The 27,636-nt window shown below is 43.4% G+C and overlaps 1 protein-coding gene across 1 annotated transcript; it reads right to left on the bottom strand.

Annotated features, from left to right (window-relative positions):
• Window positions 1-11,114: 11,114 nt before the first annotated feature.
• BAG2 (BAG cochaperone 2) lies at window positions 11,115-27,373 on the bottom strand. The gene is made up of 3 exons (XM_065402187.1): window positions 27,237-27,373; window positions 14,195-14,304; window positions 11,115-11,515 (listed from the first exon to the last, which is right to left on the bottom strand). Exons 1-3 carry the CDS (start codon window positions 27,371-27,373, stop codon window positions 11,115-11,117), a joined length of 648 nt encoding a protein of 215 aa, XP_065258259.1.
• Window positions 27,374-27,636: the final 263 nt, after the last annotated feature.

The raw sequence follows: 27,636 nt of genomic DNA, 5'->3' as shown, positions 1-27,636 counted from the left end.
GGGTTCCGGACTGCGGCAGGGGGTTAGGGTGTGGGGGGGGGTGAGGGCTTCAGCTGGGGATGTGGACTCTCGGGTGCAGGAGAGGGCTTGGGGCTGGGGCAGGGGTGCAGGATGCGGGCTCTGGGGAGTTTGAGTGTGTGTTGGGGCAGCGGGTTAGGGTGTGTGGGGGGGTGCAGACTCCAGGAGGGAGTTTGGGTGCAGGAGGGGACTCTGGGCTGGGACAGGGGGTTGGGGAGTGGAAGGGGTCAGGGTGCAGGGTCCCAGCGTTGCTTACTGTGGCTTCCAGGAAGCGGCTGCCAGGTCCTTGCAGCTCCTAAGCACATGGGCAGCCAGGGAGGGTCCATGCGCTGGCCCAGCGGGCCCCCCCCCAGCTGGCGCCACAGCTCCCATTGGCTGGGAACCAAGACCAATGGGAGCTGTGGGGGTGGCACCTACAAGCACGAGGGCAGTGCACGGAGCCTCCCTGGCTGCCCATGTGCTTAGGGGCCACAGGGACCTGACGGCTGCTTCCAGGACCCGCAGGGAGCCTGCCCTAGCCCCAGCCCCCTGCTGAGCCGCTGACCGGACTTTTAATGGCCCGGTCAGCGGTGCCGACCAGAGCCACCAAGGTCACTTTTCGAGCAGACGTTCCAGTTGAAAACTGGACACCTGTCAACCCTACCTCAATGGTCTTAGAAAGTCACTCACCCTCACTTCCCTGTACAATGGGAAGAATTCTTACCTGCCTAACAAGCCTGTTAAAGATTAATTGGCAATATTTGTAAAGTGTTTGAACATGGGAAAACCCTTTAAGTGCTAAGCATTGTTATAAACTTGGCCTTCAGATAAGTGCTTAACTACAGTTGACTGGAACTTTGAAATAGTGTCCATGTGGGCCTTCTATGATGTTAACCAACCACATTGTCCAATCTCAGGAAGCTACATCTGAAATGGCTTATGTTACTATGTTTTGATGCAGTCTCTTTTAACAGCTTATGCACTTTTTCTGTAACTCCAAAAAACCTTGCTGTATGAAGCGCTAGAAGCCTAGAGTGGGTGCCATTGCTGGGCAATGGAAAGGGAGCACAGGTGCAGGTGCCTTGAACTGTGATACTATGGTTATTGTTTCCTTAGGCAGGGGAGTGTCCTGGCTGAGGGCACCAGGTAAGTTCCTGTTTCCCAGCAGATGGACAGTTTGCCACCAGTCGAAGGTAGGAGGCTTTAATCACATTTTAATAAGACCCTTTTAAATTCACTTTAGTTAAGATTAAAAGCTTCCTGCCACATGTGGTTGTTTCTTTGATTTTCCTTCCCCTTGTTCCCACTTGAGTTCTCCATGTTATAGAGCAGAGGGAAGTAGGTATGCAAGGAGACCATTCCACCCACAACTCCTAACCCTGGAGGGAGGAAGGTCACTTGCACATGAGAGGGAAGCCGCTCAGAGGAGAGAGGCTACCTGGAGTTGGGTTGCACTATCTTCATATACAAAAATCTCAGACCCTCTCTGACTATACAGAAAAAGACAAGCTATTTTTTTTTAAAAGGGTACTGCACATTTCAATCAAAGGGAGAAAAGGCTTTCCTCTGTTCAGCCCCTTCCTAGGACTCTGGCTGCTTCCAGCTAAGTACATTTTACTATTTTTGTGTTATCTATAATGTTTTAAAAAATATAAAGCCAGTGACATTACAGAGTGTAGACTTCTGATGTTTTGAAAATGAAGCGTCTCTCTGACAAAGTTAAGACTTCCTTTTTTGTCTCCCAGGATGAATTCTATATACTATAAAAGTACTATGCAATATTATTTTATATCGCCATTGTAATGTGTGACTGATTTAGAGAACAAACCCTAATTTAGTTACTCCAAGCTTCTAGTGTTTGAAATTATGTGCAGGTGTAATAATTGGGGCCTGACAGGCCTACCTTAATTGTGAACAAATGTGTCCAGTCACCTATAACAATTGTTGAGACAAAGTACAAAATGGAAACAAAAAGACTCCATTAGACCAAATAAAAAAGCCTACAGTGTTAAAATAATTTTTGGTAAGCAAGAGATGTGTTGGACCAGAAATCAATGGACTAAAACTGGTGTGTTGGAAATCAGTGCTAACTAGTGAACAGAATGAGGGGATGGGCTATTCTGCTTCTCACTCCTTTTTTGAAGTTTTAAAAGAAAAAAAGACTTAGGGAGGAGGATCAAATTAGTTAGATGGGAGACAGGTGTACTGAAAACAGCGAGTTTCACCATCATGGCTACCACTCTCACTGACGCCTGGGACCCCAGGATCTACCATGACACCATTAGGCCTTTGTCTTAATCCTGAGAAATTCCGTGCCTCCCAGAGAGAGGGACACAGATAACATTGCTACCTCCACCAGCTCTGGGATGTGAGACTTTTGTTCCCCTGCTGTTATGCACCCACCCCGTGTTCATTTTCCTTCCTCACATTATTGCTTCCTTTTCCTATCTCTCACTTTTTGCCTTCTGGTTTAGTAAGTGTCTGGCTTAGCCAGCCAAGACTGCATCTTTTGCACCAATGCTATAAGCCCACCAGAGAGGCAGGTAAAAGTAATGCCTTAAACAGCCCAATGTTAGTACACATTGGCCAAGTCTCAGAGTGACCAATAAGACGACCTGCTGTACCACTGTTTCTCCAGCAGTGAGGTTGCAAGTGAGAGTCAGCATCAAAGACAGAAGCTGCATGTTCTCTCTTTGCTGTTCTTTTCTCTCCTCTTTTGTGTTTGTCTCGTTTTGTCTTCTAGGAAACAGGATCAGACTTCAACAGCTTGTCCAAACCATTTCACTGAACTTCTCTTTTCTCCAAAAAGGTTGGTCAGTACTATTTTTAATACCATTTCGTAGACTGTTAGAAAGGAGGATTTTCTTCTAAAAAGTTTCTAACTAAAGGGAAAGACAATTAAGCATATTGTTAAAATGAAAGCCTCACGTAACACTTTACATTTCAAATGCTTTAACGGTTTTTCTCTTTCCTGTTCCCTGAGTAAAAGGTAAAAATTTTTTAGTCATATGTTTGCCATGGGACTAAACAGGAGGAGGTCTCTATATTCCCAAAACTCAGACTCATGTTTGACTGTTGACCCTCTCACTGTACCATGCTTATGTTAATACCTTTGATCTTTGGGCCCATTTAGTCTATCAAAATTAACACAGCAGTGCTCTGATTTGCTGTTTGCTGCTTAATAGGATGTAATCAGGCAAGACAGTCCTCTTTAAAGTGATAATTTAATGAAGTTTTTTATTTCTTTCCTCCATCAGCTGGTAGGATTGTCTATACTGGCCTACTGTTGGATTACGAGAACTCACATTTGTTTATTTTATTTAGATTTTTTTAAAGACACCTCTTCAAGCGTCTTAATATAATTAATCATACAATTAAATTAGACATTGAAATCAATTCCACAGGAACTTGGCTGACCAGTCAACCAGCCAACGCAGCAGGTAAACAAACTGGCTCGGCCCGCCAGGGTGCTTACCCTGGTGAGCCGCGTGCCAGAGGTTGCCGACCCCTGGCCCTATCAAATAGGTGTATTATGCATTATGCCCTGAAAGTCACCATATTTGGTTACTTTTGACCCTGGGTGCGGGGGGAAGCAAGTTCCAGAGGCTCAGAGCAAATCATATTAGCACAAGAAAAAAAAATGTGTTTTTCTTTTGACGCAAACACACATCTTTGTTTAGGTTTTTTTGTGATCTCATTTACAAAAAATTCAGCTGACATCTCAACTCATCCCAATTAAATAAAAATTATAGAAATACTTCACTATACATAAAGTCTGAAAATGTCCCCTCTCTAAGAGCTCTTTCTTACTGCTTTTTTATTATATTTCCTATATTCTTTAAGACGCAAGCAGGCTTAATGAAGGGAACATAGCCTAGGTTAGCCGTTTTCATTTTCCTTTTCTTCTGGTTCTCTTTCTTTTAAAATATACTTGCTTCTGGCTGCTCTCTGTAGTAGGGCTATATTTAGTTTGGATTAAGTGAGCGAAAGACAAACCACTGCTCATTTATAAAAATTGGAGAAGGTTCAGAAAAGAGCCCCAAGAATGATTAAAGGATTGGAGAACATGTGTTATAGTGGCAGACTCAAGAAGCTCAATATATTTAGCTTAACTAAGAGAAGTTGAAGCTAAACAAATTCAGACTGGAAATAAGGTGTCATTTTTAACAGTGAAGGTTATTAACTATTGGAACAACTTACTGGTTGTGGTGGATTCTCAATCACTGACCATTTTAACATCAAGGTTGGATGTTTTTCTAAAAGTTGTGCTCTAGGAATTATTTTGGGGACATTCTCTGGCCTGTGTTATACAGGAGGTCAGACCAAATGATCACTTCGGGCCTTGGAACCTAGGTATCAATAACAAACATCTTCCACAGGGTGGAAGCTCTGACACTGAGTTTAGGTATTATACCAATAGAATAAAAACCAGCAGGATCTTATTAAGAGGGATAAGGCAAAGATGCCACATTTATTGTAAATATAATGATAAAGCAAAAGAGAAAAGTAAACAACGTTGTTTGACTACTTATTCCTATTACTACTTATTCCTTATACACACACATATATATATATATAGAGAGAGAGAGAGAGAGAGAGAGAGAGATTCATTCACACAATCATTCATTCAAGTTCTGTATAGGTGTTATAGTTACCAGCCTAGAAGTTGCTCATGCCAAGTTACTGGCCAGGTATCTTGGTCATGAGGATGGAGCCGAGTCTGTGTCAGATGCACCTGATGCTCCTGGAGGTTGGCAGCAGAACCAGAGACTCAAAGTCATCAGTTTTTAGAGTCCATTCTTATAGGAATTAATTCCTATGTTAGTCTATGGGAGCTGTTTCATCCTGCTGTTGCTGACTCAATCAGCAGATGGCACATTCCTGTCCAAAGTGGCACATTCCTGGTGGCTCCACACTGTCCAAAGTTTGTGTTTCTCATCCTTCCAGGTGATGGGGTAGATCCCAGTTTACCCTCAGGGGGTTGTCTGGTGGTCCTACTCGACACATTCTTCGGACGATGGATACTTCCTTTCTAGGCTGGCACCTCCCTAACCATCCATGTATATCAAGCATTCATCAGCGTACATTCCATACCTTAACCATATTTTAATTTACTGTCTCCACCACTTTTAGGGTGTGTGCTAATTTATTTGAGACTCCCGGCCCTTTAATCACAGAGGGTGGGGGTCTGTCCTAGGAGCCCTTGAATGAAGTGAAAATCACTTAACGGCTTATAGTGTTTGTTTACATTGTATCAATTACTTTAAGAACAAAGTCAATTAACTTGTTTGTAAGTTTTACATAGTAATAAAGTATCTTTCACAGGACAGATATAATCAATGGTTTCTACAGACAGTAGCTTACAAGTTTTAACAGAAGACCCAAGAGATTTTTGTACTTGGTGAAACTGTTGGATTTTAAAGTGTGGGGGACAAATTATGAGGGGGTCACTGTCACTTGGGGGAATCACTGTTAGTACCTTCAATATCCCTACATAGGAAGTATGGGACTAACTCTGTAGAAGGACAAGCTGGAAAGACACCACTAGGTAATTTAAGATGAATTAAACCATTTTAATTTTATCTAATAGATTGTATCTGTTCATTGTGATATGTGATACATATGGATAAGATTTTGTCATGGTAAAATTATGCAAAATTCACAGAATAGTCATGGCAATAAAATGTGTAATATTGTCAATAAAGTATTACAGTAACACTTATATGAAACACTAATTCAATACCTTGCATGGTGACAGGTTTCAGAGGGGTAGCTGTGTTAGTCTGTATCAGCAAAAACAACGAAGAGTCCTTGTGGCACCTTAGAGACTAAAATTTTTTTGGGCATAAGCTTTCGTGGGCTAAAACCCACTTCATCAGATGCATGGAGTGAAAAAAAGTAGGCAGGTATAAATATACAGCACATGAAAAGTTGGAAGTTACCTTACCAAGTGGGGGGTCAGTGCTAACGAGGCCAATTGAAATTTGTTAGTCTCTAAGGAGCCACGAGGACTCCTCATTGTTTTTATTAATTCAATAGTTTTCACTTCAAAGTAAATGGTTTTTGAAATTATATATGCATATTGTGCAATCATTTTTCAAACAAAAATAACAAAACTATAGAACAAAAATAAATGATTATTTTTAGTAAAGACCTTTTTGCAAACTGTTGCAATTTTGGTATAAGAAGTTATACATAGACAGTTTTTTTTTTAAAGGCATCTTCTGTTGTCCCCAGGCACATTTTTATAAGATGAGAAGGAGCGTTCGGGGGTCTATGCCAGAGGTGGACAAACTATGGCCCGTGGGACCCTCCTGCCTGGCCCCTGAGCTCTTGGCCTGGGAGGCTAGGCCCCGGCCCCTCTGCCCGCTGTTCCCCCCTTCCCCGTAGCCTCAGCTCACTGCGCCGCCAGCGCAATGCTCTGAGCGGCAGGGCTGTGAGCTCCTGGGGTAGTGCAGCTGCAGAGCCAGGCCTGACCAGGTGCTCTGTGCTGCATGGTGGCGTGGCTGGTGCCAGCCAGGCAGCACGGCTGTAGCACCGCCAGCCACCGGTGCTCCAGGCAGCGCGGTAAGGGGGCAGGGAGCAGGGGGGGTTGGATAGAGGGCAGGGGAATTCGGGGTGGTGGCCAGGGGGCAGGGGTGTGGATAGGGGTCGGGGCAGTCAGAGGGCGGGGAAGAGGGGTTTGAATGGGGGCAGGGATCCCAGGGGGCAGTCAGGAAGGAGGGGGGGTTGGATGGGACAGGAAGCCAGGGGGAGGGGGACCGTCAGGGGGCAAGAAGCAGGGGGGTTGGATGGGGGTGGGGCCGGGCCACGCCTAACCGGCCCTCCATACAATTTCCGAAACCCAGTGTGGCCCTCAGACCAAAAAGTTTGCCCACCCCTGGTCTAGCTATTGACTGGTACTGCTAAGCGTCACAGGGCAACTAAGGCAGAACTGGAATCTAGCCATCATGCTTCTCCAGAACTGAAAAACGTCCTCGTTCCTCAATTCTTGGACTGCACCACAATAAGCCAGATATTCTCTCTGTGCTGGAATGTTGTCGTCAAACAATGGTATATTTTCAAATACTGTGGTCCCACAAATGTCAAGGTGTTTTGCTTGATTCGGCCAAATACATGGTCTGCACTGAAGAAAGCGGCAGCAGGTTGGTGAAAGTGGGAGGTTAAGTCAGTGTCCATGTATGACTTTTTTTTTTAATCTTTCCAAGAGTGCTGTTTTTGCTGTTGGGTGTTGTCAATTTTCAGAGCAACTCTCCGCCCACAATGCAAGATCACACATGTCACGTGTATTCATGGTTCGGGGTACAAACTCTTTTAGAGCCTGAAGTTCTTCAAAAACTGCTGCAGACTGGCAAAGATCCACAATCTCTTGAACACAAACTACTGCTATGACCATTCTCCTCAGTCAAAAAATGAAATGTAATCCTCTCTGTGTTCAATGTAATAAAGAGCTGCATTGAACCAGCTGTTCCATCTGATTATACTGAGGTTGGTGGGATGGAAGGATTTTTCCCTCTTTCTGTTAGAAACATACGGGAACCATATTTTCTGCCAGGGTAGGCAGTGAAAGCACGTTTTACAGGCATAAATTCATTTACTTTCAAAAGTATCTTCCTCCACAGATCACCTGCAAGGTTAAGCAAATGTGCCATGCATGTAAGGTGTACAGCATTTATAAAACAAAGGTTTCAAACCTCAATCCCAAGCTGTCCCCATGTGCATGGCATTGTTGGTCACAAACGCAGAGATGGAATCAAATGGTATTTTGAATTTTTCAACAGTCCCCCATATTGCGCAGCTGACTGTTTTAAAATCGACTGCTTCCAAAACTTCACAATGTAAAAGAAAACATCCAGCTTGTGTTCACCTGCATCTGAAGTCCCTGCATTTTCACTGCTTGTTGGGATAGGGACAGCAAGAATGTTAAGTACATACCTGTCTTCAGCATCAGTAGTTTCATCTGTCACAATGCTAATTCCTTCACAGGACTGCAACTTTTTCTTTAATTCTTCAATATGACAGTCCAAACACTTTGGGCAGGTAAAACTTTCTAAGTTGATCTGCACTTGGTATAACACCTACCCTACTCTCTAAAAACTCTATCGGCTTTGGATTGTCCCATCATACGCAGGGGTGTATTTGCAGCAGACAAGGCTTCTGTTAATTTGAAAACTTCATTTCTCTTGTAAAGCTGCTCCTTGGTCTTGGTATTAAAGAGCTGTGTAACTGTTTTCTGCTTTTTAAAATTTCTATCTTCATCCATTGCCTCTTGTTTGTGTTTACAATTTGCACTTCCAAGATGCTTATCACAACTAGCCTTTCTTGTAAAATCAACAGGTACATTGCATGAGGTACAAACATCTTTCCTCCACTTCCATGGAATGTTGCCACTTTGCTCATTTTTTTGTTTGCTGCTGTTCTCTTTGTCTTACTTCAAATAAATTGCTGTAACCCCTTCTTGTAGGAAATGTGTGACTCTTTTTTGTGAAATTCCACATTGCCCAGGGCCCTGGTTAGACTCCCTGGGCCAAAGAGAAACTAAGGAGTCGACCCTGAGAGAAGGTGCCTGTGACCTCTCTGGGGGCAGAGCCACCGCTAGGCAGGAAAGTCTGACCCACAGACTGGACGGTGAGTCAGGAGGTGCAGGGGGCGCTCCCTCCCTGAGCCCCGACTCCATGGGCCTGCCAGCCTTAGTCCCCCACCCCCAAGAGAGCAGACAACTCCCACCTGCTGGGCAGCTGGCTGACAACTCCTCTAGCAGTGACTTTGCAGCTCCTGCCCCCTCCACCCGCAGCAACTAAGAGCTGCAGGGCCCATGCAGCAGCTGCAGACGAGAGCAGCAGGGTGTGCCACAGGTGGCAGATAAGAGCGGGGTTCCCGCTGCCCACCCTGGCTAACAGCAACGAGCCTGCCTCAGCTGATAGTAGCAGGGCCTCCACTGCTGGCAGTGGCTAAGAGCTGCGGGCTCCGCTGCCTGCCACGGCTCTCAGAGCTGCAGGCCTCCCGCCGCCAGCCCCAGCTCACAGCAGCAGGGCCCCTGCTGCCCACCTGCCCTGGCTGATAGCAGCAGGGCCACCGCCCACGGTGGCTAGGAGCTAAGGAGTCCAAGGGAGTGAGAGCTCCCGCCCCCCGCCGGCGGCTGAGAGCTCTGGGACCCCAGCTGCCTGCAGCAGCTGAGAGCTCCAGGGCCCCCTGCAGCCTCCAGACTCTGATAGCTTTGGCCCCACTGCCCCAGGCACGGGGCTGAAGCTGAAGAGGATAATGTCACAGAGGTCTCTGGTAGTGACGGAATCCATGACTTCCGTTACAAAATCTTACCATTAGTGATAAGGTCACTGTTCTTGTGAGCAAAACCACAAACTGTGTATTATACCAATAAGTGGGGTTACAATGGAACTTAGTTCTTTATTTCATTCACCACCTCAAACTAGTGCTACAGAGATGTTATTGAATATTTTACAACCCCTGTTACATATGTCTTTGCTGATGGACATTTTAAAAAAAATCGAATACAGAATGCATTACAAACATTACAACCCCAGTGCATAAAACAGATTAATTATGTTAACTTATCTGTAAGTGGGAGTTTTGGGAACAAACCTAGGTGCTGCAGACCATCATTAGCAGTGGGTTTAGTGCGTCTTACTGAACTATTGCTTCACTCAAACTTCAGAATGAATGCATTTAACAAACACTCCTTGAAGCATTTGATTTTTCTTGTTATATTAAAATTTCATTTAATAATCAACTTCACCCAGTGTTTGACATTATGAAACATGGTGTACAAATAGGAAGATCTATAAAAGCTTTCGCTTTTATAACAAACACCAGTGATGAACATGAAAAAGATATTTGTGTTTTGGGAAAACGGGCTAACCTCCACTTCGGCATGAGCAGGAGCAATTTACATTGACTTTAATGAGAGCAGCATCAGCTTATACCAGAACTGAATATAATCCATTTTAAAATGTTTGTGGATCCAGCTGTTTCACTTTGTTATGCTTTGTAGAGGATTAACAGGAAAAAAAGTATCTTTGATTTGCAGAACATGAAAGCAGTTCTGCGTAACTCCTCTTGTAAGTTACTCTGAAATCATTAGCCCACAGCAGCCCCAAACTAAGCATTAGTTAATAAACAGGCTAGAAGGCAGCAGCATCCAGTGGACAGAGCATGGAACTGTTAGCCCTGGTCTACACTGGGGGAGGAGGCGGGGGGGTCGACCTAAGATACGCAACCTCAGCTACGCGAATAGCGTAGCTGAAGTCGGCATATCTTAGGTCGACTTACCTGGCTGTGAGGACGGCGGTGAGTCGACTGCTGCCGCTCCCCCGTCGACTCTGCTTCCACCTCTCACGAGCTGGAGTTCCGGAGTCAACGGGGAGCGCGTTCGGGGATCGATTTATCCGTGTCTAGACGAGACGCGATAAATCGATCCCTGATAGATCGATCTCTACCCGCCGATCCGGTGGGTAGTGAAGACCTGCCCTTAGTCAGAAGACCTGGGTTCTATTCCCAGCCTGCTGTGTGACCTTGTGCGAGTTATTTTACCACACTGTCTGTTAAATGGGGTAAATTCTTATCGTTTTCTGTAAAGCATCTTGAGTTACAGTGCCGAGTAACTAACAAAGTTACTCATTACTGAAAATGGAGTGTGGCATATCAACTTTTTGTTCTTGTTTATTGCGTGACTTGTCTTTTTCCCATAAGTCTGTTTCATACAGAGTATTCACCAAAGAGAAAAAAATGTGCTAGGTGAAATCTTAGTACATGACAACAGCTTAAGTTTTCAAAAACTTGAGAAGAGAAAAAAATTAGATTCTGACTAGCTTTAAGAGTGCAGCAGAAGTACATTAATTACAATTTGCAGCAACAGTACCAATAAAGTTTAAGTCTAGAGGAGCAAACCTGATAGCATTCTTAGATCACATCTTCATTGTGAAAGAAAATATTTATGTTCTTTTTGATACCTAAGGCAGTGCTATCAGGATTTATTTAATATTTGCACCCAGCACTCTAAAGTATTATTAGTTTAGTGCTAAAAAGTAACATTTTTCTTTGCATTCCGTGCATTCTTTATGGAGATTTAACTTTGATCTGCCCAAATACCTAGCACTACTTTAATCCTGTTCATTGTTGCAAAGCTGTTGGACAGTTGATTTTGGATGTTCTAACAACATGATTGACTTTTCAGAGTTTTCTATATTTCTAAGCAGAGTCTCTAGTCTCCTTTTGATTTTCTTTTGATCTTCAATAGCGCATCCAATTACAACAGACTGAAATTTCTGATCAATGGGTCCAGATGGTACCTCAGATGTGCATGCACCATAAAGTGACTTTAAACGGCTTTTGGAATCTTCCAGATCGTCAAGGAGTTTATTGACTACTTCATCAATCATCCTTGTGGCGTGCAAAAGGGATTCCTGCTGCTGTGGGTTTCGTATTGTTTCTACAGAAACCTCAACAGTGAGGGTTCGGCCCATCAGACGACTGGCAGTCAGGCAAAGTTCTTCTCTTTCACCTAAATTTAAAAATAAAATGTTCTGATTTACAAACTAGCCCTTTTAGGTATGAACAGCTTTACACATACAATCAAATTTCCCTAGTGTACGTAGTATATACACATCTCTGCTGTTAGTTTGCAATAAAAATATTTTTAAAGTAGATCAGAAAGTTTAATTGGTGATTCTATTTTGAACAGTGACTGTAAAAATGAAGGAGTCCTAAATTTGTGTCTCAATGTTAGACCAAATGTACTCCGTTTACAGGTACAATCTAACTACCAGCCTTTCTATCGCAGCCTGGTCCTTGAGAGTTAAACTCAGTTCCTCCATCTCGTGCATTATCTCCAATAATAATGGTACTGCATGCTAAATTGGACCCTCTTTGACACCTGGCCAAGCTCATTCTTTCAGCTGGCTTGCATGCATATAACTGCCTGGACCTTATTAGACAAGTCTGTTGATGATGCACAAAATGGAATAGAATCCTGCTTCTTAATATTAGTTGTGTTGGCTCTGCAGTGCAAACAGCAGTAAAAAAAACCAGTAAAAGGTTATGCGTTACTGCAATGAGGCAATATACTGCTTTTGTTCAGAGTCTATCTGAATAAGAGTATACCACTTTCACAGTCATTTCCTGAGCTGAATTACACTTCAGTGCTTCTTTTTCTTCATGATAGGAAAACATGTGAACTAAGCCACTATAGTCACAGCATCTACATAAACTTCTAGCAGAGCTACCAAAAAAATTAAATAAGTATTTTGCTACATAAAATAGAACTGGATAAAGAGCACCTTATTGGACTTGTTGCATTAGTTCTTGCATGCTATGCAGTAGTGCAACTAAGCATGGAGAGAAGGGGGAGATTGGTTTCTTAACTTATTAATCATAGAATATCAGGGTTGGAAGGGACCTCAGGATGTCACCTAGTCCAACCCCCTGCTCAAAGCAGGACCAATCCCGCACTAAATCCCCAAATGGCCCCCTCAAGGATTGAACTTACAACGCTGGGTTTAGCAGGCCAATGCTCAAACCACTGAGCTCTCCCTCCCCCGTGGCATAAAATGAAATGCCAGGAAGGGGCTATGATTTGACCTTCCACTGGCTGCGTGAACTGTATTTTTAGAGCACTGCTCACAGGGATAACATAATAGATCCTTGTGGAACCCTACATGAGAGATTTATCGGGGCAGATAAATAACTGAGGCTTGGTCTACACAAGGAACTTATGTCGGCATAACTACGTTGCTCAGGAGTGTGGAAAATCAACATCCCTGAGTGACGTAGTTATACCTACATAAGTTCCTAGTGTAGACAGCATTATGTCGACGGGAGGGCTTCTCCCGTCGACATAGCTGCTGCATCTCGGGGAGGTGGAATATCCATGTGGACAGGAGAAACTCTCCCGTCGGTATAGGTAGCATCTTCACTAAGCACTATAGCTGCACCAATGCAGTGCTGTAAGTGTAGACAAGCCCTTACTCAGCATCACCCTCTGCAATCTTTCAATAAAAAGAATGGTACCACTAATGAGCCAGCCAGTCTGCCCCAATTAGTGTCTGTTAGTTAGATAACATCACCTCATCAGCTGCTATTTAGATTTTTCAGAAGTCTTTGGACACCTGACTTTTCCTTATGGCTACAGTGGAAGCAGATGAAATATTTTCTTCTAATGGTATATAGCATATTTCAAGTTTGAGAAGGTATTCCCTGTACTTATAATGGGGAATACTGCTAGCACCAAAAATATCTTACTTTACTTTATGTTTTTTCTAATAGGCACACGCACCCATTGTATGAGTGGGCATCTACTACAGTTTCCATGCCATATTCTGTCAAAAAACAAATAAAATTAAAGTAACCAGGAAACCAAAGGATGATGTCCAGATGACATCAGCCTTGCTGTGTCACAACCTTCTTGATACTATTACATAAAAGAGGATGGTTAAAAACAGGGCGAAATCAGCAAGATCACCACTGGCAAGAGACTTGTTTCTTTAGCTGTCTGCTTAAGAACTGCTTGTTTGACAGAAGCTAGTACCCTTTCTCCTATTGGGGGACAGTACAGATTGTAACCAATGATTAATAGAATACTTCCCTGCTTGACTTTTAATAAACATAGTGGGCAAGGTCCCATTCATCCAATGGATGGTCACCTGAATATCAAGGTAGGTCACCTGAATATCAAGGTAACCTGTGAGGATTACATATAGGAAGAGGCAGCTAAGAAATCTCTGTAAGAGGAGAAAGGATAAATACGACTGCCTAATAGGCCAATTCTCCCCTTTAGAGACAGCTGAAACTCAATTGTGTCCATCAGTTTCCATATGTCTAAATAAAGTCCTCCCCCACCAGGATCACAGGTGAGCTGACCCTGACGTTGAAAAGGAGGTGATGGGCTGGGCATGACAAAAGGGTAATTTTCACATATGCAATAATGCTTACAGCAGTCCCCTACACTGAACTAGGATCTGAATTTGAATAGTCAGGTGTAAAAGGCTACTAAGGTAACAGGATCCATCTAACTAACACTACATTACCTCAAACAGACTTACATTTATTCTTTTCCCTCACCACTTTCAAATAGTTCAACTGAGCTGCACGTAAAACACATACACTAACTGTAATTTAGGATTGTATCCACTGATTTCTCCAAAACAAGTTTCAAATGAGAATCTAGGAAAAGGCAGACTCTCACCTTCACTGATGTGCCTCATATCTTGGCTGTTCTGTATATTGTGGATCATTTCTAGCAGGGTTTCTTTTTCTTGTTCCATAGCAGAGGCTGCATCACGCAAGGCTTCAACCCTGAGTAAAGTTGAACCAAGCAGAAGAAAAAAAAATCTATATATAATAAAGTCACTTCAGCCACATAACATGCTCTCAGTGTTTCTTTGTTTTTTCCAGTCTGCCCTGTCAGTTAGTTTTAGCAACACTGCAGTGTTGTCAGACAAGTGACATGACTGCCAATTCAGGGCAATATCAGGTACACCTATACCGTGATAAAAGACCCACAGCACACCCACTGCTAGCCTTGGTCAGTTGACTCAGGCTTGGGCTGTAAAATTGCAGTGTAGATACGCAGGCATGTGCTGGAGCCGAAGATCTGAGATCTGCGATGTGGGAGGGTCTCAGAGGCTGGGCTCCAGCCTGAGCCCAAATGTCTACACTGCAATTTTTAGCCCTGCAGCCTGACCCCAAGTCAGCTAACCTGTGCTCTGAGAGTTGAAGCCACAGGTATTTTATCACAGTGTAGACGTGATAAAAGGACCATCAAGTCCTTCTATGTAAAAATGTGCTAAGAGAAAAGCTAGGATTGCCAACCCTCCAGGACTGTCCTGGAGTCTCCAGGAATTAAAGATTAATCTTTAGTTAAAGATTATGTCATGTGATGAAATCTCCAGGAATTCATCCAACCAAAGTTGCAACCCTAAGAAAAGCTAGCGACCTCTCTGCAATTTCCTGTGCAGAAATCCCAGGGTACTAAGGGGATAAGGAGTTAGCAGCTGCATGGAACATAAGGATTCCTGGGGCATCTTGGTTCCTCCGCAGTTCTCAGGGCATCAATGTGGAGTCACTGTCAATCATAGCATGGCGCTCTCATGAATAATGTAGCCCTTGGTATCTCAGCTACAGAAATACACCAACCAACCCCTCATCCCTCTCAAAAAGGAGAAAGAAACTATAGAGCCAAAGTTAATGCTGTTCAGCTTGGTATTAACTTTAGATGGAATTTCCTTCTGGATAACACACTTTAATAGGTGAGCATGCTGCACTGAGTGTTTGCACGCCAGCTCTACACACTGCCTCCACAATCACTATTTCCTTAGCAGTCGGTGATGCAGAAGGCAAGCAGTTGTAGGAAATGTATAGAGGCCTGTATTTGTCCAGTAGCAGTTTAGGCAACAGCACATTCCTAAACTCCAGGTAATGCAGCAAACTAGGTTCCTCCAGAAACCTGACCCTCTTTCTCTGGTCCCATTCATCATACTACACACAAAATGTGTAACATCCTTCTATTTGGGGGACGAGCATGTCATATAAGCTTTGCTCTCTGTGCTCTCTGTTTAGTCATATCTGGCCATTATTTGTGCTCCTTTATTCTCCCCTCCCCCTTTTGCTGTGTACTAGAGAGCTTGATCTGGCCTTCAGATTTGGAAATACTATACTGGAAACCTGGGTTTCAATCCTTCAGTTAATTTCCCATTCCTTCACCATGCCCTGAAGGTTAGGGGTTTGGAATTGATTAAACTAATTGGGGAACGCCACAAATAGACAGAAAATGCACAGTAGGGAAATCATTAGCACTGGAGATTAGTGCCAAAAGATAAACTTTTCACCGCTCAATCCTCCAGTTTCTGCACTCGCCTGAGTAATATTAATGTCATGGTGTAGAGCAGTAGTGGGCAACCTGCGGCCCATCAGGGTAATCCGCTGGTGGCCGCCAGACAGTTTGTTTACATTTGCACAGCCGCCCGCAGCTCCCAGTAGCCGCAGTTCGCCGTTCCCGGCCAATGGGAGCTGCAGGAAGCGGCGGACAGCATGTCCCCGTGGCCTGCGCCGCTTCCTGCATATCCCATTGGCCGGGAACGGCGAACCGCGGCCACTGGGAGCTGCGGGCGGCAGTACAAATGTAAACAAACTGTCTGGCGGCTACCAGCAGATTACCCTGACGGGCCGTGTGCGGCCCGCAGGCTGCCCACCACTGGAGTAGAGGGTTTGCTGAGATTTAACTGGCTGCTAGGATTGTGCAAAAATGATACAAACTCTGTTTTCCCAGTTCTCCCACCTGTCATATGATGACCATTACATGAGTCTGTTGACAGTTCTAGACTCTTCCAATCGATAAGGCAGAAACTTTAGACAATTCCCAAATTGAGGTCTGTTTCATAGTGTCTATGAAACTCTCTGTAAAAACCAAGAGAATCCACCTATCCTGAAATGTTTATTAAACATGGTGAAAAAATGTGATCTATTCTCTCTGACATTCACTTGGATATTAGTTACAACCAGAGTGCCAATACCATTAATATTTTTACCTAACAAATTTCCTATCCCCTGGAAAATAAATACAAAGTAATTTATGATAGAATACAACAAAGGGGGAGGATTGCTTGTGCCACATAGCTCTGCATAAATGACCACACAAGTTCAATAAGGACAGGTTCTTTTACTTTCCCCCTTATGTAACTGCTTTCTATTTCTAATTCTTCCATCTCAACTAAAGGTGGCAAAGTAGAAAGATAGATTTTGCTTCGTGGCACTGAGTAACCATTCAGGTTCCAATAATATCTTGACCAAATTCCCTTTACATCGTCCATTGTGCACAAACATGTGGCTGCAATTTTTCTGTCTTCTTTCCCTCAAAGTCTAAGTTTTTATTTGTTCTGATTTTTTTTTATTGGGTGGGGGGATTAAAATGGCCTCCCATGTATATCCCCACACTACTCTTGAGCCTAACTTCATTTCAACCCGCCCTTCCAACTAAAGGCAGACAATGCCTGGGGAGAGGATGCTGGGAGGATTACTTAATAGCAACATGATACATGCCTTTCCAAGAGAGATCAAATACACTATTTCTACAGATCTCCCAGTCTAGGAACTTCAGCTATGAAATTAAATCCCTGATGTTCCCTGGCCTTACATCTCTGAGGTTGCAGAGCATTGTACTAAAAGTACACCACTAAATTGTCTTAACTGCTATACATTTGTGGCATTCCAGTCCTACTGCTGATTTTAAATCAACCTTTAGTTGTAATTTTACTGACAAATTTTTCTCATCTATCCCAGTGTTCATTAACTATAGTACCAAGCAGGGCCGGCTCCAGCATTTCTGCTGCCCCAAGCAAAACAAAAAACAAACAAAAAATCCGCAATCGCAATCAGCGGCGGCAATTGGGGGAAAAAAAAAAAAAAGCCGCGATCGGCGGCGGCAGTTCGGCGGCAGGTCCTTCGCTCCTAGAGGGAGTGAGGGACCTGCCGCCCTCGAATTGCCGCAGGTGCCGCCGCTCTCCCTTGGCCGCCCCAAGCACCTGCTTGTTAAGCTGGTGCCTGGAGCCGGCCCTGGTACCAAGCACAGTCAGAACATGGCTCATTCTCTCTTTCTGATGGAATCCACCAGGCAGTCAAAATACTTTGTACTCTAGAGCATTACAGATTGTAGCCACAAGATGGTGATCACTATTCACTATTTATATGTGTCTGCAGTTAAAAAAGTTACACTGGTTTAACTCAAGTGATTTAAAATTGAGTTAAATCAGTACAACCCCCTAATGCAGATACATTTAAATTGGTTTAACCTTTGCTCAAAAAGGGTTTGATCTGCATTTAATCAATTTTAAATTTAAGTTTAGTTAAAACAGTACAACTTTTCTAACACACAAGACATCTAAGTATATTTGTCTTGATAAACCTGTCATAGTACTAGAAGATGATCTACGAATCACTCTTTTTACATCTTTCTAAATTAAAGCTAGGTTGTGTGTGTGTTTGGGGGAGGGAGGCAGGACTATGATACTGTCTATCCAAAGAAGCTTACTCAAAAAAAGCAATTTTTCAACATTATTCCCAGGACCACTGTGCAGATGATTAATTCGATCTGGATGGGAGAACATAGGTGCTGGAACTAGGGGTGCTGCTGCACCCTCTGGCTTGAAGTGGGTTTCATCATATACAGGGTTTACAGTTTTGCTCAAAGGCACTCAGCACCTCCCCTATACAAATTGTTCCAGCACCCCTATGTGAGTATACACTGGGAGAACTGTAAGCTCTTCAGGGCAGGGATTGTCTATTTGTATCCAATACAGTGTGGAAACTGGTGATGGTATTAAACAAACAATTTATTTTTTTTAAGTCTCCTGTACAGCGAATTCAAAGATGAAGGCATTTATGGTAGGCTCTGAGATAAACATGCATCTAACATCACTGCCCCAAAAGATTTCAGCCAGAAAATGAGTTGAGAGCAAAAGATGGGTGGAAAAAAGGAAGCTTAGATAAAGGAATAAGCGAAGTTCATTTAGATTTTTTTTCACTCTTAAGAGGAACAATAATAAAATAATCCTGCTATGATGAAAATGCAGAAATATTTAGATACAAGCCTAATAATTGTAAGTGAAAGCTTACGTTTAAGACATACTTATTGTAACTAGTGAGGGGAAAATAATTTAATACAAATTCTTGACAAAGGCGTGGATTTTTGGGGGGATGAGGAAAGTATTGTAAAGTGACTCATTTTCATTATAATAATAAAGATAGTAATAAAGCAGGTGAATTGATTTTGTATCTGAGTTGGTTACATTATTATGGCACTTTTGCGAGGCTGTTTTAATGATTATATTAAATAACTCAACTATGCCTTTTTTTTAAAAACATTGGTTAAAGTATTTTTCAGAATTTTTAAAAAAAAGTATCCCTTCACTGTTGTTCCCCTTGGAAACTTGAAACTAAAATTAAGAAATTTGGAGTTTTTAACAGATTATTTTTATAGTAATTCAATTGCACGCATACATTGATTCAACACACTCAATAAGGGCCTGATCCAATTCCATCAAAGTCAATGGGATCCTTTTCAATTATGTCAGTGGGTTTTGGATCAGGTCCTACCATCTGACATTGAAAAACAGTGAACTGCATTACAGAGATGCAGCTTGAATCAGTATAATTCTAAAGAGGATTTCTAAAATACCACTTCCTTAAAATACTGAGTGATTGTTATGTGATTAGAAGCTGACAGCTTAGTTTAGCAAGATTTTGTGGAGCAACAGGATAAATATAAACATCTCGTAATATGCAGTTGATAAAAATGCCCTTTAAAAAGTAATGCCTTGATAAGTGTTAATATCTTATGTAAAATCTGATAACCAGAATTAAGAATTATTTTATTTGCAATAATTGCTGTTTGGTGGCTACTCTAGACATTTGTGTCTACTACAGTATGTTGCATCGCCACAAAGTGGCACTTGTCAGCGAGATTTTTTGTTGTTGTTGTTGCATTATCTGCAAAGTGCAAGGAATGCATGGCTCTGCAGAGTAATTCATGGCCCTCTCGCCCGAGAGGTGACCTCTTGGGGTCAGGACTGAGACATGTTGTGATATTCAACATGGTACACTGCTGTTGCTGGTCATGCATTTATTCTTTAGATAAACGGAAGACTTCAGTCTCCAGAGCTATTAATCTGGAATGGCACAATTAAGTACAGGCCTGTCAGTCTTACATCGATTCTGGACAAGATAATGGAACTGTTGATACGGGAATTGTTTAAGAAAGACTATATGGGACTTGATTAATAAAGAATTAAAGGAGGGTAATGTAATTAATGCAAATCAACATGGGCTTATGGAAAATAGATCCTGTCAAACTAACAATATTTTTTTTTATGAGATTACAAGTTTGGTTGATACAGGTAATAGTGTTGACATAATATACTTAGACTTCTTTAAGGCACTTGATTTGGTTCCACACAACATTTTGATTAAAAAAGAACTAAAACAATATAAAATTAATATGAGACACAAGGTGGGTGAGATAATATCTTCTATTGGACCAACTTCTGTTGATGAAAGAAACAAGCTTTTGAGCTACACAGAACTTTTCTGACCTGAAGAAGATATTACCTCACCCATCTTGTCTCTCAAATATCCTGGGACCAAAACTGCTACAACAACACTGCAAACATAAAACTAACATAGAACATATTAAATGGATTAAAAATTCACTTGGCTCCCTGTACTTTTTATGATGAAATTCCCATCCTGCATTAGTGAAAGGACGGGACATCAAAACCTGTGAAAATTCATTCGAACACAAGGAACAGCTAATTTCTTCAATGCAGTGGAAATAGCAGCATCTCAACTTATGTAACAAGTGCACCGACTTTCATACTCAACTTGGAAGAGAAGGGCGTGAATGTGTCTGGGAAAGAGGTTCAAAAAGGGAGACAGAAGGATGGAGAAAATGACTGCTTGCAAGTGGGAGGGTCCTCAATCTTACATGTAACCAGGGCCAATACGAAAGCAATCTTTCTAGCATACTTAGCTGCGTACATCTGGAATATCACACATTCAAAAAAATACATGATATCTACTAATCTAATACTTTTATTTATTTATTTATTTAGGCTGAGGAGTAGATTCTTCCTGTAGTGCAATATAATCACTGTCAGGGATCATGGGAGACTACCTTATCTTTTCCCACAATTCCATGGATGCAAAAGCCCCATGAATTGGTCCCCAAAAGAAGTATGGTAGTGAAAATTAACTTTTTTTTTTAATATGGACAAGGTATTAGATTTCTTTTCTTTCGTATTTTCATAATCTTACAATTCTAATTTGCCTTTCCTTTGTAGCATTTAACGTAAATCAACCATAAAAAGAATTGTTGTGTTAATAAAACAATTCCCTTGACATAAATTAAGTACTGTAACAACACATTAATGCTGATTTGCAAACCCACCCAGAAGAGCTCAACTAAGTAAATACATTTTTAATCAAATTGAATATTTGTTACAGTAATAAGAGTGAAAATATTAAGCTTTAAAATGTTTGAAAGGGTTCTGATTAGACCTTTGCCACTCAACCAAAACCCAATGGCACCCAACTACAAGTGTTGGGTTTGGGTCTGGTCAGGTGTAATCTGACTAGCATACATTCTGAGTAGTCGCTTATCACTGAGTGTGCCAACTATGCTATTCACAGGCAGTGAAAGCTAACTTTGAATGTGTGGGCTAAGGTGCACATGGGGGAGGAGGGGCAGTGGGAGGCTCCAGCTGCCAGCAGAGAGGAGCAGAGAGATTTAAGGGGTAGTTGGGGGAGGAGGGGAGGGACGAGGGAAGCTGGGAGATATAAAGGACAGTGGGAGAGCTCAGGAAGGCCCAGGAGCAGAAGTGACGCCTGCCTGGCAGAGCCCTTCCAGTCCCTACTTCCCCACTACTTGTGCCCAGTTCCTCAGGGGGACAACTCTGTCTGGGTGGCCCTGCTCTCCTGCCCAGTCCTGGCTGTCCCTGCTCTCCTGCCCGGTCCTGGCTGTAGCCTCCCCAGCTCCCTCTGCGCTGACCCGCCACTGAGTGCCCATTGTCCAGGCCTATCACCATCACCTGACAGCTCAGAGGACTCTTTGCAGCTGGGGAGAGAAAAGGGCTACCCGGCCCGGGACCAGCTCCCCACAACAGGCACTGGTATCATGGCCCCACTTACCCCAGTTCCTACTCCCTGGTCTGATCCTGGGCATGGCTCCAGTCCCCCCAGTCCCGTTCTTGCCTCTGCCCCCATGGACGTGATGCATGGGGGCAGAAACAGTTCAACCCCCACAATATTTCAATTGAGGGGAACTAGCCCCCTCACCACCACCCCCAAGTTCTGTCGCCCCAATGCTATTATTTGCAATTTTAAGCCAGCGAGTCCTTCCTTTTTCATTATTTTCTCAGGCCGGGTATGAAAATAACTTGACAGTCTTGGGATCAGGTCGGCTGTGGTCTAGTTAGGTTTGGTCCAGGATTCAACATTAGACCCGAGAGACCTTTGCTATTCATTGGTTCCTGATCCTCCAGTGAAGGACATCTCAGTCACAATAAAAAGGCTGCATAGAGCTCTCAAGACTTCTTTTCTAATCATCAGCTCATTAGAGATACTATAAAGTCTTGCACTACAGAGCAGGAATCTAACCAGACTGTAAATCTATAAAAATATTAACTTGAACCCACTCTTTTTACATATATAAATTATTAAACACAGTATTATACAGTAATGCCATTAAACAAAGCATAATAATATAAAGATCAGTAGTATACAAAATATTTTATGTGTGTATATGTATATATATACACACACACACAATCATATTATTCCACTTACTTGTATATTCCATGATCATTTATCACTTATACAAATATCAGTTTTTCACAACACTACAGAATGTAAATTAAAATATAAGTAAATTATTTAGATTGCAATAATACCTATAGATTTAGTGGCTCAGGGATTCAAGAGCCAAGTATTGGGAAGAATGAGAGAGGACAAGGAAAAGAGAAAGCTCACAAAACAATAATAATAATAATTCATGGGCTCCAGTGGTGCAATGGGTTAGTGCACAGTACTTATAGAGCAGTGCTGTGTGGAGTGATGCTGAGGTTGTGAGTTCAAACCTCACCTAGAGCACTAGTTTTGGGGGAGGGATAGCTCAGTGGTTTGAGCATTGGCCTGCTAAACCCAGGGTTGTGAGCTCAGCCCTTGAGGGGGCCACTTAGGGATCTGGAGCAAAAAATCAGTACTTGGTCCTGCTAGTGAAGGCAGGGGGCTGGACTCAATGACCTTTTGAGGTCCCTTCCAGCTCTATAGGGTGCGGAAGGGGGTGAGGGCTACGGCTGGGGGTGTGGGCTGTGAGGTGGGGCCAGAAATGAGGAGTTCAGGGGGCAGGGGTTGGAGTGGGGGTTCTGGCTGGGGGTGCGGGCTCTGAGATGGGGCTGAGCATGAGGGTTGAGAGTGCAGGAGAGTGCTCTGGGCTGGGACTGAGGGGTTTGGAGAGTGGGAAGGGGATCAGGGCTGGGTCAGGGAGTTGGGGCACAGGAGGGGGTCAAGGGTGAAGGATCTGGGCAGCGTTTACCTCAAGCAGCTCCTGGAAGCAGTGGCATGTCCCCCCTCTGGCTCCTATGTGGAGGCGCGGCTGGAGGGGGGACATGCCACTGCTTCCGGGAGCCACAGCACACGCAGAGCAGGGCAAGCCGGCAAGCCTGCGACCCCGCTCCCTGGCGGGAGCCTGAGGACCAGATTAAATGTCTGAAGGGCCAGATGCGGCCCCCAGCCCGTAGTTTGCCCACCCCTGCTCTAGTACATGCCACTTATCTGACCACAACATTCCCCCATGGAACAGATAGGCCAGTCAGCACTTTTGTTTCCAGATGAGTAATTTGACACTTGCTTTTTTACTGGAGCTGTAACACCCATCTGTATTTTAAAGCATTTTGACTTATTCGAATTGCTCATATATAAAGGTTATGCAGCAAAGTTATATGTAAACTTTTAAATTGGTTAGTAATTTTTGGTAGGTTTTGTGTGTTTCACTGTGCAGCCTCTTTTGAAACCGTGATAAACACAATGCAGCAACACAAAGTGAAGCTTTTGCAATTTAATATGATGAACTATTTAGCATCTCTGTGTTTCTGTTCTCAGGTACCCTACTTAATAAACACCTATTTAAGAAAAAAAGTTCCCCTGTAGTTTCAGCAGGACAGAGACACACTTTAAGGGAAGCAATAGAGTACATTAAGGGAATGTGAGTCTGACTTTATATTAAAAATATATGCAATACAAGTATTTAGAGAGCTCTGAATTCACTTAGTTATGGCCACCAGAATACCATGACCTATATATAGATGCAGATGAGCTTTTTTGGAGGAAAAGGAAGTCATGGCAATGGAAAAGCTCCAGGTCTGTAGAAATAACAAATATCCAATTTTCTGGGTGGAACAATTCCTTGAAGGCCAAGCTAGCACATCTAAATGACTTCTACCAATGGAGCCCAATTCCAACATATCCTCTCTCCTTTACCTCAGATTTACTAGCTTTTATTTTAGAAGCATACCCTCAGAACTGGGGTTGGAATAAATGTGGGGAAACTAGTTATGGGTTAAGAATTATATGATTAAGCTAATAGTTTTATAGTTCTGTGTCCCCAATGCCATCACTTCAGTGAGAATGGTAGGTTAGTACTGTATTCAACTGCATTTCGCCATTTATATTACCAAGAATAATCCAACAAATAGAAGTTTTATTTCGCTCGCTGCAGTATGATGTATATTAAATTACACTCCCCTGCCACACTAACACTCATTCAAAGAAAGATTGCTGGTGTTGCTGTCTAGAAGCAGCACTTCATTCTTTAAGGCAGTGACTTTTTTTTTTTTAAATCCACTGACTACTCTTGTATGCAGAAACCCATCTAGTCTGACAGATTGGTGGGAGGGGGGATAATCCCTAAATTGTAAGGAAAGATGAAGTAGTGAACAGTTTCATTTGTGGAATAGATTTTCTTGAAGGGGGGAGGGAAGATGAGGAAACTGATATCACAGCAGGGTACTGTCTTTGGGGATGGGGAAGGCCAAGGAAAGAAATCAGTTGAAAACTATTCTGTCTGACACTTTTCACTCCTGTAGTTACAACACCACCTAAAATTACTACAACTAAAACAAATTGTGAAGTAATGCACATTGGAGGCAAAAACATGAACTATGCCTACCCTTGTACAGTTCTCTTTTAACTGGATTAACTAAGGAAAAGGACCTGGTAATCATTGTGGACAGCTAAACGAAAACCTCTGCTCAATGTGCAGCTGTAGTCAAAAAAGCTAACAAGCCGTTATATGCAGAAAAAATGGGATGAAGAACAACAGGGAAAATATATTATAATGTCATCATATAAATCAATGGTACACCCTCATTTAGAATACTGTGTGCTGTTCTGATCACCCCACCTCAAAAAAGAATACTGCAGAATTAGAGGGGATTTAGGGATGTGGAAAAACTCATTTGAAGAGAGACTGAAAAGATTGGGATTGATCAATGGAGCCGCCATTGGCCAAACTACTCAGGACTGGGAGCTGCCTCCTGATCTTCTGCACAGAAGTGGGCAGGGGCTGGTGTCAGGGTGTCCCCCTCTTCCCACCCATGTACCCAGTCTCCACTGAGCTGGGGATGAACTGAACAAGCCTTCAGGCTCCTAAGTGTTTGACTTAAAGCGACAGTGCACTCACATACACGTTCCCCTTCACACATTCTTGTATTATTATTGTTGATGTTACTTCTTGGTACTTCCTGTTGAAATGCACATATAATCTCTGTAATATTATTCTTTAAACGTTCATTAAGGATTGCAGTACTGTTATTTTAGTTTTTTGACTGGCCTGTGAATTTTATAATTTTATTTCTCTCTTATGCTTAAATTTAATTATTTGAATAGTGAGTTCTAAAATACCTAACTTGTCTTGGCGCAGTAATTAGCTTTATTACTTTTATTACCATATTGTGCTTTGTCATTCTTTATTTAAAATGGTGCAATCAAATAATAGTGTCCTTCTAGAACGTAAATTTAGCTTGTACTCACCTTAGCTTTGCCAGTTTAAAAACAATTAGCTAAACATATAACTTTAGACACTGTGCAGATGGTCACTTATTTTCAAATTGTATTTTAGTTATATCCATTAAAATAACAAAGTTCATATGAAAATAAATGCAGTTCCAAGTCTGATCCTAAGAGTAATGATAGAGCCAAATGTTAGTGGGTCACATACATGATTGTGACTGGTAAACATATACACAGGCGCCGACTTTCCACTGTGCCAGGGGGATGCTCGACCCCCGGCTCTGCCTCAGGCCCCGCCCCCACTCCACCCCTTCCCTTAAGACCATAACCCGCCCTGCCTCTTCCCACCCCTGCTCCACCTCTTCCTGCCCCATTCTGCCACCTCCCCCGAGCGCGCCGCGTCCTCACTCCTCCCCCACAGCCTCCTGCACGCTGGAGCACCCACGGAGTCAGTGCCTATGAACATATATGCCAAAATAAAGAGAAAAAAATTTAATCACATATGTTAAAGTAAATATGTTTTTAGTGGAGTGAACAACAATTGACTAAAATAGAGTAGATAATGGCAGCAACACAGTGTGTCTGTTAGAGAAAGTACACAGATTTTAAGCAGATGCTACTTATTTTTATTTCTCTCCACTAAAGATAGTGTACAAAGTATCAAACTTATGTTTCTGATATCTTTGTTAAGGTTCCAAAACTGATACCTCCAGAACTGGGAATATCTTGCTGTACATATAAATTTAAAATATGGCTTTAACTAGTGTTTGTATATTTTTTCTTTACATAGGAATTAGATACTGTGCTCCTGACAGCTAATTTCTAAATTATCTAAAGAAAAAGAAAAAAACCACCACAATCCTAGAGTTTTCTGGTGCCTAACTAGCCCCTGCAATCAGTTAAACTTGCCCCCTCCTACTTAAACCTGAAATGGCACCCTGGCTCCACTGAATTATTGTATCTTCTGTGAAACAACATGATTCTCTAAGGAAAATGGAGCTCCCCTTATAAAGCAAACAGCTCCCTTGCTGCCTAACCCTTCAAAATTCAAATACGCTGTGTTCAGTAAGAAGTGTGAACACAGGGTCTCTATAATGACAACTGTGTCTTCCTACCCCTATGACTTGGAAACTATATATAGGTCTTTCCCCCAGACCTCCCCCTCCCAGCACTTCAGTGGAAGCAGCTGTGCTCTTCACTCACAGCCTGTTTAAATCCCAACAGCAGCAAACTTCTTTTTCATTCAAGTCCGGTGGCAGGAATAGACGCACAGATGGGAGAGAAGAAATCAGCAACAGCATCAACCTACTAAGGCTTCCAGTACATACATACACACACACACACACACACCGTTGGCTGAGCACATGTCTAGCAAGGTTCTTCAATTGCAGAAACACACTTCAACAGTCCCTACTGCCGCATTACCAAGACCCCTCCAAAAATGCCCTGCGCACTAGCAGGACGCCTTTCCCCCCTCCCCTCCCAAATACCCTGCCGGACTACCAGGAGGCCCCCCTCCCCCCCACACACATACCCTGCCGCACTAGGACGCCTCCCCCCAAATACTCTGCCGCACCAGGACGCCTCCCCCCACATACCCTGCCGCACCACTAGCAGGCGCCCCCAACCCCGTCTGCACTGCCAGACCCCCGAGCGCAGCCGCGCCGTACCTGAGCTCCAGCTGGTCCAGGTTCTGCAGCAGGCGGCTGGAGCAGTCGGCCATGGAGGTGGAGCGGAAGAAGCGCCCGCGGAGCTGCCCCGCCGGCTGTCCCTCGCTGGCCTTAGCGCTGATCCTGGCCTGGGCCATGGCGCTCCCGGGCCTGAGGAGCCGGGGCTGCGGCGGCTGCGACTCCGCCTCCCGCTCCCCCAGAGCAGACCCCGCGCAGCGCCAAAGGAACAAACCGGCCGCCGCCTGCCCCACTGGGGCAACCCCTCACAGGGATGGGCGGACTCCGCCCCCACCACGGGGAGATGTGGCAGAGACTCGCCCCTCACACCCCAGTGATGTGAGCAGCTAGCCCGTCACCTCATGGGGGTTGCCTGACTGCTCCCTGCCAGGGGGATGGGAGA

Source organism: Emys orbicularis, chromosome 3 (genome assembly GCF_028017835.1).
Source record: "Emys orbicularis isolate rEmyOrb1 chromosome 3, rEmyOrb1.hap1, whole genome shotgun sequence".
NCBI lineage: Eukaryota > Metazoa > Chordata > Testudines > Emydidae > Emys > Emys orbicularis.
The sequence above is the reverse complement of the archived record's forward strand: the minus strand, read 5'-3'. Positions and strand labels throughout refer to the sequence as shown.